Below are 16,430 nucleotides of genomic sequence, written 5' to 3' on the forward strand. Positions count from 1 at the left end.
CAATTTTATTTCATCTAGTACAACTGTCAAGTAGACTTGTGCTTGGAGCATGTATGGGGTAACCAGTGTTTGAGATTAACAGTATCCTGATATCCCGGGGATAGCAGATTTTAATTTTGGATACCAGACTTCAAGAACCCAGTATCCCACCGGGATACCATATAATGTTTTGTAAAAAAGAAATATTTGTTGAACCAATAAAGTTGTCATTTACCAGCGAAGTTAACAGTAGTTTCAAGCTATGCCATAACAATATTTCCTCACCACTATTGATTATACATTGGTGACAGTACAAATATAAAGCCAAGCACCGACTAAATTATTAACAGTAGGTGCTACAGAAAACCTGCACAACAAGGGTGCCTTTCAAAAGGGACACCAATGTCTGTTCAAAAGAACTATAGGTGTTACTAAAACAAAGTGTCTTAAGCCTGAAGGCGACAACATACCAGTTAGCAAGAGACTTAGTCAAGAAGAGTTCAACACTGTGGTACACCATTGTGATAGACAGTCATACATGGTCAAGGATGCGGATGGAATTCCCAGTGACATTAGACTTCTCCGACCAACACGGATCTCAACTGGAGGTGGTGCACAGGCAGTGCACCAATTAGAACATGGTCATGGTCACGGCCGGGCCGGTGCTATGCACTGGTAAAATAGTGTTTAGGTATCTCACCACTATTGATTATACATTGGTGACAGTACAAATATAAAGCTAAGCACCGACTAAATTATTAACAGTAGCTGCTACATACTACCTGACATGCAGAGAACAGCCTCTGTGACAGGATTTAAGCAAATAAAATTGATACTTCGCCACATGCAATTTTAATTATCCACTCTCCTAAGCACATGGGCTAATGGAGGGGAAGCTACTCTCGTTAAATATAATATGTACCACAGGCATAGCAAACAATGGTCTTGCCTGTAGCTAAGCAGATATGCATCTGTCAGTTTGATATGCCAAAATCAAGAGGCAATGTTACCCTTCCAATATTCCATAATCATAATGTGAAGTCTGTTCAGACACCAACCTAATAAAATAAAGAAAAGAGGTACTCTTTTTCATGGAACTAAATTCATCGGCTACACGTCGCTCATTGGCTGAAATAGCGGTGTGATCCCTGAAATACACAGAAAAGGCAAGTAGCCATTATGTTTTCAACCAATACAGCCTTTTTCTATTTACTAAAATTAAAATTGGCTTGCTTCATATTTGAATATCAGGTTACTATATCCAAAAGTGGGATACTAAATTCTCAGGTAGGATACCAGATTTTAAAATGTTGGTATCCAATTGGGATACTGCACAAAATTTTCAATTTTGAACACTGGTAATTGCAAAAAAAGTACTCAAATTTTGTTTGGAGCTAGGGTAGTCATAGACACTACCAGTTATGTCTGAAATGTGCAACCTGACCCTCATTTTTTTTCTTTTCTGATTCACTTCAAAGGGGGAAGGGTGTTGGCATTTATATCTGTGGCGTTTATGTCAATTGATAAGCTGCAGGTAGGAGTTTTAGCCACATGTTAATACTGTCGTCTATGGGATTTGATTTGGTAGTACACACCCTTTAATGATGTACATCAGAGAACTGGGTGTTTTTTTAAAGAACACCTCTACAGGACATCCATCAATTGGGCCGGCCTCGGTGGTGTCGTGGTTAGGCCATCAGTCTACAGGCTGGTAGGTACTGGGTTCGGATCCCAGTCGAGGCATGGGATTTTTAATCCAGATACCGACTCCAAAACCTGAGTGAGTGCTCCGCAAGGCTCAATGGGTAGGTGTAAACCACTTGCACTGACCAGTGATCCATAACTGGTTCAACAAAGGCCATGGTTTGTGCTATCCTGCCTGTGGGAAGCGCAAATAAAAGATACCTTGCTGCTAATCGGAAAGAGTAGTGGCGACAGCGGGTTTCCTCTCAAAATCTGTGTGGTCCATAACCATATGTCTGACGCCATATAACCGTAAATAAAAATGTGTTGAGTGCATCGTTAAATAAAACATTTTTTTTTTTTTTTTTCCATCAATTGACGATTGCTATTGAATTTCTAATATTTCATATTCTGACAGTCTTCCAAGGAAACCAATTGTCCCATTAGCAAAAAAGGGATTGTTTATATATGCATAATACCACAGAATGAATGAATGAATGTTTAATGATACCCCAACACAAAAAATACATTCTACAGAGTAAATTTACTTTAATTTTCTTACAAATAAGAAATAAGTTCCGTCCTATTCTTAAAAAACCCCAGGTGTTAAAGTATAATAAATGTATGTAGTTAATATGTACGTCTGTTTGATAAAAACAGGCCTTGTAAATTTGGCCCTTGGTTTTTAACATACCTTTGGTTACCAACACAAGGAGCAAAAATGGTGCAGTGAGACCGGTAAACAAATAAAACCGATTTATTCTTATAAGCAGTTGTTGGCCTGTTACAAACCCTATCATAATAAAATATTTTTTAAACACCAGACCACACAGATTACCCCAAAAATAATTCATTTGTAAATATTCTTAAAATGACTACAGACAAAATTAACAGACAGTGATACTGTAAAAAGCTTACCTTGTTTAAAATCAAACATGCCTGGACCATCAGTAGTGCCAGCTGCAAAACTGTACCCCATAGTGGGTTTACAAAGAGAAATCTATAAAACAAATTACCACAGATTTAGTATTCTAGCATGTCATAATATACGGTCAAACGATTCCCAGCCAAATATTTTATATCTTACAACTTCAGCAGCAGTATAAATTTGTTCTTCCTTTTTTACTGTTAAAATATTAAATAAAAAATGCAGTCCCTACTGAACAACAAATTAAAGTTACAGTTTGTTTTGTTTAACAACACCACTAGAGCACACTGATTAATCAATCATCGGCTATTGTATGTCAAACATTTGGTAATTTCGACACGTAGTCATCAGAGGAAACTTGGTACATTTTTTCTAATGCAGCAAGGGAAATATGCACTTTCCCCACAAACAGGAAAACACATACTACAGCATTTCTCCAGTTGTGGTGTACTGGTTGGAATGAAAAAAAACCCCAATCAGCTGAATAGATCCACCAAGGTGATTCGATCCTGTGATGCATGCACCTCAAGCGAGCACTCAACTGACTAAGCTAAATCCTGCCCTGAACAACAAACTACTACAATCACAGATCAGGAAATAAAGCATTTACAAATGAATGAGAAACAATGAAAGAAACAACAAAATGAATGAGAAACAATGAAAGAAACAACAGACATCTCTAAAGCACATTGATTTATTAATCATCGGCTATTGGATGTCAAACATTTGGTAATTTTGAGTCTTAAAGAGGAAACCCGCTACATTTTTCCATTAGTAGCAAGAGATCTTTTATATGCACCATCCCACAGACAAAAAGCACAAACCATGGCCTTTGATATACAAGTCATGGTGCACTGGCTGAAGCGAGAAATAGCCCAATGTTCCTATCAACAGGGATTGATCTCAAGACTATTACAGTTTTGTCTAGAGCCTATAATTCATGAAGAGCAGGGGTTCAAAATTCACATTGCCAGATGCATGTGGCAAATAGAATTTTTGTTTGAGTTTTATTTTGACAATCCTTGATGTCAGACATCCATCATCTTTTTTTTGTTGTTGTTTTTGTTGACGATGGATTGATGTTATGTAAATGCCATCTGTTAGAGCGTTTTGTAAACAAAAGCAAATTACAATTAAATTGTTTACTTTTAAACTTAATATTAAGGCGAGATGTGGTAAAATACTAGTATGTGGGTCAAATATACAACGTAATTGGCACTTAAAGAAAAGTGAATTTTAAAGAAGTTTGTTTTGTTTAATGACACCACTAGAGCACATTAATTTATTAATCATCTGCTATTGGATGTCAAACCTATGGTCATTTTGACACAGTCATAGAGAGGAAACCCGCTACATTTTTTCATTAGTAGCAAGGGATCTTTTACATGTACCATCCCACAGATAGGATAGCACATACCATGGCCTTTGATATACCAGTACTGATGCACTGGCTGGAATGAGAAAGGGCCCACAGATGCGGATCAATACTAAACTGACCGCGCATCAGGCATCAGACCCAATTTTTGATGCTCTACTACTAATGTTCAAAACAGTATGTTTAGAATGGACATGAATAACATTGCCTAAAACCCAGTGTCCTTGGTGATGTGGAACATAGCTTTGTGAATTCCAAGCAGTCCACAAAATTGCCAAAGTGCTAAATAATTTACTGACTATACTGTTGGCTATCAAGCTGCAAGTTAGGAAAATGAAAGGGTTCTGAAATGCCAAGTGCTAGTAAAGTCACAATTTGTAAAAGTGAAAGACTAATCTAAACCTTGTAATAGAATTAGGAAAAATTATGGGAATGATCAATTTCTTCTATAAATGATTATGGAGACACATTTAAGATATTACTATCTTGATACCATATACATTCACATGCCAAGGGGAGATAACAATTACTCTCCTTGAACTGTAGTCTTAGAAGAGTGATGGCGAGCGAGTGTTGGCTCCACTTAAACAGCAAGGTCTGTGACTGAAGCAGGGCTCGAACTTAATGATGGCAATAACAGCAATTGCCGTCGTTGAGATATAAATTACCATAGGTAGAGAGCATCACCGACAGTACTTTTGTACCATCAGTAAAACTCCTCAACAATAGCAAAGTGTATACACCTGATGTACATTATCTGCCAGTATTTAACATTTGGCCTCAGACCACAATTAATTTCGCTATATGTTTCTATATAGCCTTAGTGGCTATAACATTTTTATTAATATCAGCAGGCCCGTTAAGTTTTGTATGTTCCTTTGCCTGCATGGGGGACACATACCCTGAAAAGGACAACCCCTGTTGTCCAGCTCTTTCTCCCAGCATATTGGTTTAAACAGACCCACCCTCTAAACCAGGCCGGAGTACACCCATTTTACACAAAAAGCACTACTTTTGCATGGGCCAGAATTACCACAAACAAGTCTTCAATGTCAGCAAGTTACACATGTTTACAAACTACATGCTATCCCCTGTCACTTCAGTCAAACAGTTGCCACTTCATAGCTGTCTGCCATGAAATAATCACAGTCAAACAGCAGACTACTTGCGTGGTGAAACTTCCGGATTTTGGACAACCAAATGGGAAGATAACTGTAATCTGAGGCCTATCAGTCCATTTTTCCCCCTAAAAACTGGCCCACACTAATGCATTCCAATGATATACATATTAAAGCAATGCTCAGTAAGTATCGGGATGTCACCTTTAAACTGAGAGTATATAGAGGCTGTGTTAAAACACCTACCACAGTGCCTTGCCATGGCCAATTTTAGCAATGGAAACTTGAGGGACACCAACTTCAAAATGTAATAACTTTATCAAATTTTGGAATTTCATCATACAAGGAGCAGCTATTTTTTCTTCTACATATGTTCTATCTGCACAGTGTTGTCTTGGAAAGATTTTGAAATATTTAAAGGAAAAAAAATCAATCATTAGATTTTCTTAATTTTTAATGAAATATTAAACTTAAATTTAAATTTTAGAAAAATAAAAAAATCTAAAACTGTAAAATTTTGCATTTTAGATATGATAAGTGGAGGCTTAGTAAAGATATGGTGACTGAATTCATGATACATTATTAGAAATGTGTCAGAGGGATGGTGAAAGTCACAAAATTGGGGCCATTTGCAACAAATTTTTACACACTAATTTCAGGGAAAATTAGACATGATAGGCCTCAGATTCAATTTTGACCTGCTGTATTTACTTGATCTACTTCATTTACTGTATTAGACATGTAGCCACTTTGTAAAAGGCAAAACAGTCCATATAAATGCATATTAATATGAATATGCCCTACAGATATTACTTAGGTATACACCATAATATGTTTTTTGTTGACGACAACTTTGAAAATGAAGATTTTGTCACAAAATGCTGATATAAATCCTACCAAGAGGTACTTGCACCATATTTTTCAGTTTCCAGTGATAACTGTCAACAAGTGTAGTCATGTGCCAGTGTCTTGGATACCTCAGTGTAGTATGTCTTGATTGGAAGGATGTTTGTAGTAATGACCACTGAATATGCATTGTGGATTATTCTGCCATATGTATTACAAGCCAAATGTTAACCTTTTTGGCAGATTTTCTGCAATAAACTTGACAAGTATACCAGCATCTGATTACTGAACACAATAAATACATTCAGACAGCATAGAATATTAGCCTATTAGATTTTCTAAGGATGAAAGACCATTTTTGAAAAATGACTGAAGTGTGTAATTTATATAAATGTAGGTGAAATGTATTATAATAATAGTTGTTCTTCTTGTTAAAAACTGTATACTATTTATTTAAAGTGTTTAATTACATTTAGTAGTGATATATTCATTATATTTAGATCTTCGGTCCAATTGCAATAATTGAGAAACTCATTAAAATTCAATATGTAAAAAAAACAAAATCTCAATATTGACTAACAAAATCCAACTTTTGCTCTTTTTTACCAAATTATTAGCTCAAAACTGTTAAATAATATTGCAACAACCTGTAGTAACATCAGAGGTCATTTTATGCTATTTTGGAGGATATTGAAATTTAAAAGTTGAACATTTTAATTTTAATTTTTAATAGATTCAAAAAAAATGTTTTTTAATTTAATAAAATATTTAGAAAATAAATAAATTAGTTTTCATATTCCTTGTGGTATTCACAATCAGTCTGTGTAATTTCACCTCTCTGGTTATAATACTTTCATCAGAATCAAGCATTTAACCGGTGTAATGTGTGAACTATATCAGGCCTCAGACCACAATTAATTTCGCTATATGTTTCTATATAGCCTTAGTGGCTATAACATTTTTATTAATATCAGCAGGCCTGTGAAGTTTTGTATGTACCTTTGCCTGCATGGGGGACACATACCCTGAAAAGGACAACCCCTGTTGTCCAGCTCTTTCTCCCAGCATATTGGTTTAAAGTACACCCATTTTACACAAAAAGCACTACTTTTGCATGGGCCGGAATTACTACAAACAAGTCTTCAATGTCAGCAAGTTACACATGTTTACAAACTACATGCTATCCCCTGTCACTTCAGTCAAACAGTTGCCACTTCATAGCTGTCTGCCATGAAATAATCACAGTCAAACAGCAGACTACTTGCGTGGTGAAACTTCCGGATTTTGGACAACCAAATGGGAAGATAACTGTAATCTGAGGCCATTTACACATTTGAAATATGTCTCCATAAGGCAAAGTACCTTTCAGTCATGTTTATTTGCAGCAAAACTCATGTTTAAAAAATTGCCTAAGGCAGGCTCAAAATTGCCATTGGTGGGCCGATTGATTCACCCATGGCAATTCTTTCAGAAATTGCTGTGGGAGACAAATTGTTAAGTTCAAGCCAAGCTGAAGTGAAGTCTTTATAAAATGGTTGAATCTATGTTTAACAACATACTAACACAAAAAATACATCGGCCATTTGGCGTCTTAGTAAATGCACAACTTGCTACTGCTGTGGTTCTCCTACAGTACGTACCTGTCCAGGAAGACTGTCGGGATTCATGAGTTTCTCAAAGAGCTGGGATGCGTATCCCTTGTTGTCTCCACTGATCAGTCTGTTGGTGTTGTTCATACTCGTACAGTGCACAGCAAACCAGCTGGAGAGACAATGACAAGGAGACATGTCAGGTAAACAGGGGTTCAAAAATATTACTTGCCACAGGGCAAGTGTCAATCAGATATTCACTTGCCCGGTATATTTTTCCACTTGCCCATACTTCTTAAGGTAACCAATTGTGTTACTCCTATTTAATTTAATTTAATAGGGTGCTTAATAGTGTAATAATCTTGAAAGTAATTGGTTTAATTGCACAAATAAAGAATTTTGCCAATAGGTTACAACACTACCTAGGAAGTACTAAATGTACATGTCTGTCTAGTAGTATCAACTCTCTTCTCTAGTTGTTGATTTAAACTTTATTTTTTAAATAGTGTCCATTTGTTGATTTAAACTTTGTTATTTGTTTGGTAGTGTCCACTTGTTCATCTAAATATAATTATTGTGTCGATGTATGCCTTAGTGACCACTTGTATGGCCGTAGATGATGTGAGTTCCCTTTCCACTCGTGAGCCATTCTTTTATGGCTGGCATTGGTTCAAAAATTTTTAAGGATTTTGGCCCATGTCTCATTATTGTGTGTATATAATTTAACATTTTGTGCCCCAAAACACTTCTCTGGGGTGTTTTTACCCTGTTAATAGCTGAGAGAAGTCTCGCAAACAGTCGTGAGTGGGCTCAAAATAAACATGAGCTCTGTTACTTTTCAATATTTTTAAATAGTGCAGGCTTGGTAAACAACAGCCGGGGAGGGGGTGTACATTGATTGCAGCCTTGTATTTTTAACTTATTGAGCATAAATTATTTGTTAAAAACTATTAATAAAGCAGAAAAAAATATATATTCATGTATGCTTAAGAGGGCATCACACCATCACGATTATGACGTAGGGCTAATCAGGGCTAGCCCTGGGTTGCTATTTTTATTCGCCAAAAAATTCACCAATCTTCAATTTCTTTCGCCAATCTTAATATATATTCGCCAGTAACATATTGGCATTTCAGTCAAAAGATTTTCTTTTTTTAATCTCCTCCTTTTGATAATATAGTATATGCTAAAATGCACTTATTATTTAGTTTACGTCTTGCAATCTAATAATGAAATGCTGCTGATGCCTAGGGCTGGCTGTAGCCCAGTCGTAAAGCGCTCATATGATGTGCAGTCGGTCTAGGGTCGATCCCCGTCGATGGGCTCATTGACGTCAGTGCACCACGAGTGGTATATATTATATTACCTATTCAATCTTATTATAGTGATACAGACATTTTGAAACAGTGTGATAAATAAATTTTATATCATACATATGTGTGATCTGGACCTTTCAAAGGTATTTTGATCATAGATTTAACAAAGTGTTGTTATGAAGTTAAATTAAAAAACGTTTTTGTAAAACATAAAAGGAGGTATGTAATAAATACAGAACTTCACATACATTGTTTTCACTTCCTATTTATTGCACTAGTATATTTTGCGAAAGTACATACCACTGGTCTAGTGGTATATATTCTTGTGCAAAATAAACTAGTGCAATAAATAGGAAGCGAAAGCAGTGTATGTGAAGTTCTTTATATTTATTACATACCCAGCAAGCATACATCGTCGGCCCGATGTTGGCGAATGGTCGGACATGAGCGGCTACCATCAGTACATTTTTACTGCAGCGGCCCGCTGTTGGCCCGACGTAAGCGCGATGACAATATTTTCTGTGACTACATCAACACTAATTTACCGTCGGGTATTAATTTTAATCATGTAAATAAATCCATAGTTTGTTTTAATTAAGAAAAAAGAAGATATATATATATATATATATATATATATATATATATATATATATATATATATATTTGCCTATAGCAGGCCTACGTCGGCCCGACGTTGGAGCGATGACAATATTTTCTGTGGTCAGATCAACACTAATTTACCATCGGATATAAATAATAATGTAGAGCAATATATTTTTTCTCCACATTTTGTTTGAATTAAAAATAAAAAAGCTTATAACATGTGTTTGCCTACATGTAGGCCTACAGCGGCTCACTGTTGGCCCAACGTCGGCGCAATGATGATATTTTCCATGGCTAGTACAAGACTAATTTACCATCAGAAATAATAATTATGTACAGATCTGTCCATATTTTGCTTGATGCTCATGGTATATATTCTTGCACAAAATAAACTCGTGCAATAAATAGCAAGCGAAAACAATGTATGTGAAGTTCTGTATATATACACAATATCCATACATCAAGATACACAAACAACTATTGATATATGTATAATGGCCAAATACATTCACATAGAAACTAATTTTAAAATATATATATGGATGGATAGATGGATGGATGGATGGTCGGACGGATGAATGGTTGTATGATTTGATAGATTGGTGGATGGATGAACGCATGGATGGATTATTGGAGAGATAGATGAATGGATGATTGGATGGAGGATGGATGGGTGGATGGATAAATGAGTAGATGGATGATGGAAGGATGAGTGGATGAATGGGTAACTGACTGGATGGGTGGATAGATGGATGAGTGGATGATTGGATGGATGGATGGATGGATGATTGGATGGATGGATGGACGGATGGATGAACGGATGGATGGATGGATAGTTACACAGAATGATGGATGACTATGTGTGGATATGCATAATAGTGATTGTTATACTACTGAAACAGACTATATATTCCTGTTGTAGCAAATTCATGCATTTGCATTACTATTTATACACAATGCATGTACAGCAAGATGCACATACAAATGTAGAGAACTTGATATGCATAATGGCTAAATACATGCATATAGATGGATGACTGGATGGATAGATGGATGAATGGATGATCGGATGGTTGGATGAATGCATGATGGAAGGATGGATGGATGGATGAATGAATGATGGAAGGATGGATAGATGAATAGATGATTGGATGAATGGATGATGGATGAATGGATAAGTAACACAGATGGATAGATGAGTATTGGTGGGTATTCATAATAATTATTGTCATTCTGCTACTTAAATTACAGCTAGTAGACTGAAACTGGCTATACATTCTTGTTATAGAGAATTCACACATTACTATTTATACACCACCAGATGCATATACCAATATAGAGATATGCATAATGGATGGATGGCAAAATACCAAATGCACATGTAAACGCTGACAAAAAATGGATTGATGAATGATTGGAGGATGATGGAAGGATGAGTGGATGAATGGATGGATGGATGGATAAAACACCTATCCTCCTTATCTATCCATTCATCCATCCATGTCTGTTTGTTTGTCCGACCATCCACCTAACCACTCATCCATTCATCCATCCATCCATCCTTTCACTGACCCATGTGTCCATCCATTGATCTGTCCATGTCTGTTAGTCTGTCTAACCATCCATATATGTCTGATCATCTGTCTGACCATCCACCCATCCATCCACCCACCCATCCATCCACCCACCCACCTAGCTACCCAACCACTCATTCATCCATCCACCCATCCATCCACCCACCTAGCCACCCAACCACTCATCCATCCAAGCATCAATCTATTACTAAATGACTATTCCTGAAAGCATGTGTCAAGATGACAAACAGGTTTTGTTTAATTAAATTAGCACTATTACTTTACTTCACTGGCTTCATACCTAAAGTATCTGCCAAGAGAACATACCTGCATTAATTCTCTCTCACAGACGTTTTGTCTTGTAGCAGATTATCAATGTTCCTAAACTCCAGTTTTCCTGCACTGCGAATGACAGTGATATGTTGATTGAGGATGTAGTTAGGCTTATTTTGCCGATTGTATAAACTGTTTAAACTTGCCAGATCTGATTGCACAATGCAGCAGCGTTATACTTAGAAGCAATACTCTAGAATTTCAAGCAATTTATATTTTACCTCACCCAGGAATGGAGATTTGAGTACAGATGTTATCAGATGACGCTGTATGGGATAATAGAAGACAAACTTCAAAACAAACAGTTGCCAAATAAAAATCTTAACAATCGACTAAAAATATATTTTAACACATAATATTAGTAGATATGTTTGTCAAACCTGCTGTGATGGGAAATTCTGACAGACACAAAAAATGGAAAGAAATGTTTTATTTAACGACGCACTCAACACATTGTATTTACGGTTATATGGCGCTAGACATATGGTTAAGGACCACACAGATATTGAGCGAGGAAACCCGCTGTCGCCACTTCATGGGCTACTCTTTTTGATTAGCAGCAAGGGATCTTTTATATGCACCATCCCATAGATAGGGTAGTACATACCACATTCTTTGATATACCAGTCGTGGAGCAATGGCTGGAACAAGAAATAGCCCAATGGGCCCACCGACGGGGATCGATCCCACACCGACCGCGCATCGACCGAGCACTGTACCACTGTACCAAAATGGTGGCTACAAAACATTGCGTAGAGAAAAAACAGAAAGAAATGTTTTATTTAACAATGCATTCAACACATTTTAATTACAGTTATATGGTGTTAGACATATGGTTAAGGACCACACAGATTTTGAGAGGAAACCCGCTGTCGCCACTTCATGGGCTACTCATTCCGATTAGCAGCAAGGGATCTTTTATTTGCACTTCCCACAGGCAGGATAGCACAAACCATGGCCTTTGTTAAACCAGTTATGGATCACTAGTCTATGTAAGTGGTTTACACCTACTCACTGAGCCTTGCGGAGCACTCACTCAGGGTTTGGAGTCGGTATCTGGATTAAAAATCCCATGCCTCGACTGGGATCCGAACCCAGTACCTACCAGCCTAACCACGACGCCACCGAGGCCATGTAGAGAGTGTGGTATATATAGACAGAACCCCCCCCCCCCCCATCCCCTCCAACAAACTAAGGTTTGAAACTGACAGGGAGCAAGAGGTATTTGTCACTCAAAATACACGGCATGCTTTCTCATGATCTGTTTTACAGGCAGCTTTTGATTTTCATCTTATAGCATTGTACAACTATTCAGATTAAGTAATAATGCCAACTGTGTTGACATTAAAGGGACAGGCCCTAGTTTTTAAACACTAAGACATATGTTTCACCTAGACTCTAGTTTCAACACGTAAAAATGGACACTAAGTTTGGTTAATTTACAAATCTGTAACAAATTTGGATACAACAGAGTGAAACAAGAGTCTGTGATGTTGAAATGTCCTTAAAAATAGACTAAAACGCGACTCCATAACCATTACTTCTGAGACACGTGTGTTTTTAAAAATATGAAAAATGCATTTTGTGGTATTAGAAACACCAGGATGACCAGAAATACTTTGGTTATTCGGACATGGATAATCTAAACAATAAAATATTAGTAATGTTTGATTTCAGTGATCATAAACCAACGTAATAGTGAAAAATGTGCTGTAGTGTTTAAAAACTAGGGTCTGTCCCTTTAAGACAACTACCCGGTAATAATATATATTGTTAAGAAAAGGAGATTAATTTAAATTTACAACAAATGAGAATAAAGTTTGTATCAGTACAAGTGGTTGAAAACTGCTTCTAACAGTTTGTTTTGTTTAACAACACCACTAGAGCACATTGATTTATTAATCATCGGTTATTGGATGTCAAGCATTTGGAAATTTTGACATATAGTCTTAGAGAGGAAACCTGATACATTTTTCCAGTAGTAGCAAGGGATAGCGTATACCACAGCCTTTGATATATCAGTCGTGGTGCACTAGCTAGAACGAGAAATAGCTCAATTTATGAGGTACCAGTAAACAGTCATTTTCTCACCCATTTTGTTGTTGTGTGTGTGTGAGTGGGTTGTGGGTTTTTTTAGGGTGATTTTTTGCTTTATCCCTAGGGTGCATCATGAGAGATTAAATTATCCAGTTTGTTGACCTACTAACTGAGTAATATAAAATTTTCAATGAGAGGTTTCGTGAACCAAATTTTAAATTAGGTTGTAAAAACAAAGTGGATTAGTTTTGGGTTTGCAGTACAAACATATTTTTATATAAATGTAATAAACTATCACTGGATACTATAGCTACATTGATTTTTAAGTAGGAAGGAAATGTTTTATTTAACGACGCACTCGACACATTTTATTTATGGTTATATGGCGTTGGTTTTAAGTAGGAGTGATATGTTCCAAATGAGAGATTGAATTATCCACTTTGTTGAACTAATATAGGGAGTTCTGTAAATGTTGTGAGTGGTGTGATTAAACAAATGTTTAGTGCTGACCTCTCTATATGGGGTCATTTTTGAAGGAACATACCCTAGTTTTTAAACACTAAGGCATATTTTTGACTATTGTAGCCGTTTTTGATAACTGAAATCATACTTTATTTAGATTTTATGGTTTAGATTATCAGTTTCCGTACATTCAAAGTGTTTTTGGTCATCCTGGTGTTTTAATATCACAAAATGTTTTTCTAATATTTTTAAAAACACAGTGTGTCTGAGGAGTAACAGTTATGGAGTTCAGTGTTAGTCTATTTTTAGAGGGCATTTCACCATTTTAAAGTCACAGACTCATGTTTTACTCAATTGCAACGTTATCCAAATGTGTTACAGGTTTTTAAATTAACTAAACTTATTGTTAATTTTCACAGGTTGAAACTAGGGTCTGTCCCTTTAACCCCTCTCTATACATACAGTGAAATCCTTCAAAACTGGCCTTCTGTTATCCCTTTTTAAATATCAGTACAGGACAGAACCCCTCTAAACTGGATACCTCTTAACACTGGACTGTTTACTTGGTCCTGTAGGTTCTCGTTAGAGGGGTTTTACTGGAAACAGGATTAGGGGTTATTTGGCATTATGTACAATCTGAGAGACTGTGCACACCTTAAATTGAACAAATTATGTGATTCTGATAATTTTCAGGGGTTCACCCTCCCACCCCTACACTACGGACATGAAACGCATGTCAGATTGGTAGGTTTTGCCAAAAATAACATATACACTAACACATACTAACAGATGAACTGAGCTGGTCAAACATCTTTTGATTTATAAGAGTACATTGGGGTGAGCTATGAGTGCAGGGCAAACACACGCCATGAATGACCGAGACCACACATATATTTATGGTCAACATTTGTATCCTATTCTCCTTTGTACTGTCTGTTGTTAGCATCAGAATGCTCTATTAGGATATGGTATTGTACAGTCTGCTTTTTGTGGAGGAAATGAATGTATTACAAAAGATTTTTTGATGTTAATTGAAAAATAGCTTTAAAAAATTTTTCTTTCATTTTCTTTAAACCATTTGATTTACGTATGTACTTGGGGCAAGTTACAAGTACATGTATAAGCTAGCCACACACCGACACTGAATGATAAAGCAGGATACAGCTCTTGACCTTACAATGATTCAGAAACGAAGCCCAGGTGTACAGTAAGTAGTATCTTGAACACCTGCAACACAGCAAGAAATAATTTCAGAGTTCTCTATTATTATCAATAAAAATGATTTAAAATATATTTATTTATTCTTTTATTAGTTTTTAAAATTGATTTTCATGCTTAAATCCAGTTATGGTTCAAGTATACTGTCCTGGGCACATACCTTAATTATATGGGCTGTTTTGTTCAGGATATGGGTTAACGGTTAGTGGTTACAGGTTACTGTGAAATAAATCAGTTCGGTGGCTTTCACACCTCCCAACAAAAAACATTAAAATTCAACTGGGTAGGAGCTAGTATTGAGATTTACTTAACCCAGTACCTCCTATCCTTAAGGCCAATGGCTTAACCAAAAAGTTTTCTTTTGGTTAATGACACCACTGGAGCACATTGATTTATTAATCATTGGCTACTGGATGTCAAATATTTGGTAATTTTTACATTACAGTCTTAGAGAGGAATTCCGCTACATTTTTCCATTAGTAGCAAGGGGTCTTTTATATGCAACATCCCATAAACAGGATAGCACATACCATGGCCTTTGATATACCAGTCATGGTGCACTGGCAGGAGAAATAGCGAAATGGGCCCACAGACGGGGTTCGATCCAAGACCAACCATGCATCAGGCGAGCATTTTAGCACTGGGCTACATCCCGCCCCACTTAGTCATTAAAGGTTATTGTGAGATAATTTAGTGTAGTGGTTTCACAACTCCCCATAAAAGCCTTTAAACCTCAATCCGGATGGGAGCCATTGCTGAGGTTTGAACCTAGAACCTACCATCCTTGAAGCCGATGGCTTAACTACTACTACACCATACCAAAGCTACATGGACCCACACCAACAGTGAATGATATACAGCTGGATAGGGTTCTTGACCTTACCCAGGGATACACAAACCATGGCCAGGTGTGTGGTAAGTATCACCTCCAGGTACATCTGCCACACAGTGAGAAACAATTACAGTGCCAGAGTTCTAATTGTTACACCTGTATTATCTTAGCAGGAGGCTGTTATCTGCTGCACAGGGACACAGCAGGATGATGAAGTACCAAACCTGTAACAAAACGTGGGAATCTTCACTGACAGAAGTCTTCATGGCTTTTCAACACCCAAAGATCCAGTAAAAGAGAAACACTTACATAGTAATCACATGCCTTGCAGCATAGTTGTGGATCTTCAACAAGGAAAATGTGTGTGATGTTTCTTCAAGAACTTGTTTTCATGAAACAAATATTTCTGGACAAGTCTTAAAGCTGCTAAGGCAGTGTAAAATATGTCTGGTTATTATTACGATGATTATTTGTTTAATTTTAAAATTTATTTAATTTTATTTTTATTCCACTGCTTCCTTTTCTTTCTTTCCTTTG

At 36.6% G+C, this 16,430-nt stretch overlaps 1 protein-coding gene across 8 annotated transcripts in view; it reads right to left on the reverse strand.

The window, feature by feature from the left end:
- LOC121392601 (neutral ceramidase-like) overlaps positions 1-16,430 on the reverse strand; it is a 52,341-nt gene that overhangs the window by 13,128 nt on the left and 22,783 nt on the right. For 2 of the 8 annotated variants that reach the window (XM_041523747.1, XM_041523749.1), the window contains 2 exons: positions 7,570-7,690; positions 2,581-2,662 (listed from right to left, as the gene is read on the reverse strand). In XM_041523747.1, coding sequence (XP_041379681.1) covers positions 2,581-2,662; positions 7,570-7,665 — 178 coding nt within the window. In that variant the 5' untranslated portion in view covers positions 7,666-7,690. Of the gene's footprint in view, positions 1-1,037; positions 1,128-2,580; positions 2,902-7,569; positions 7,691-7,940; positions 8,826-11,565; positions 11,611-16,430 lie in introns of those variants that run through there. The other 6 variants (XR_005960521.1, XM_041523748.1, XM_041523750.1 and 3 more) reach the window with 6 other exon arrangements.

The sequence above is a fragment of the Gigantopelta aegis genome, unplaced genomic scaffold (genome assembly GCF_016097555.1).
Source record: "Gigantopelta aegis isolate Gae_Host unplaced genomic scaffold, Gae_host_genome ctg4162_pilon_pilon:::debris, whole genome shotgun sequence".
NCBI lineage: Eukaryota > Metazoa > Mollusca > Gastropoda > Neomphalida > Peltospiridae > Gigantopelta > Gigantopelta aegis.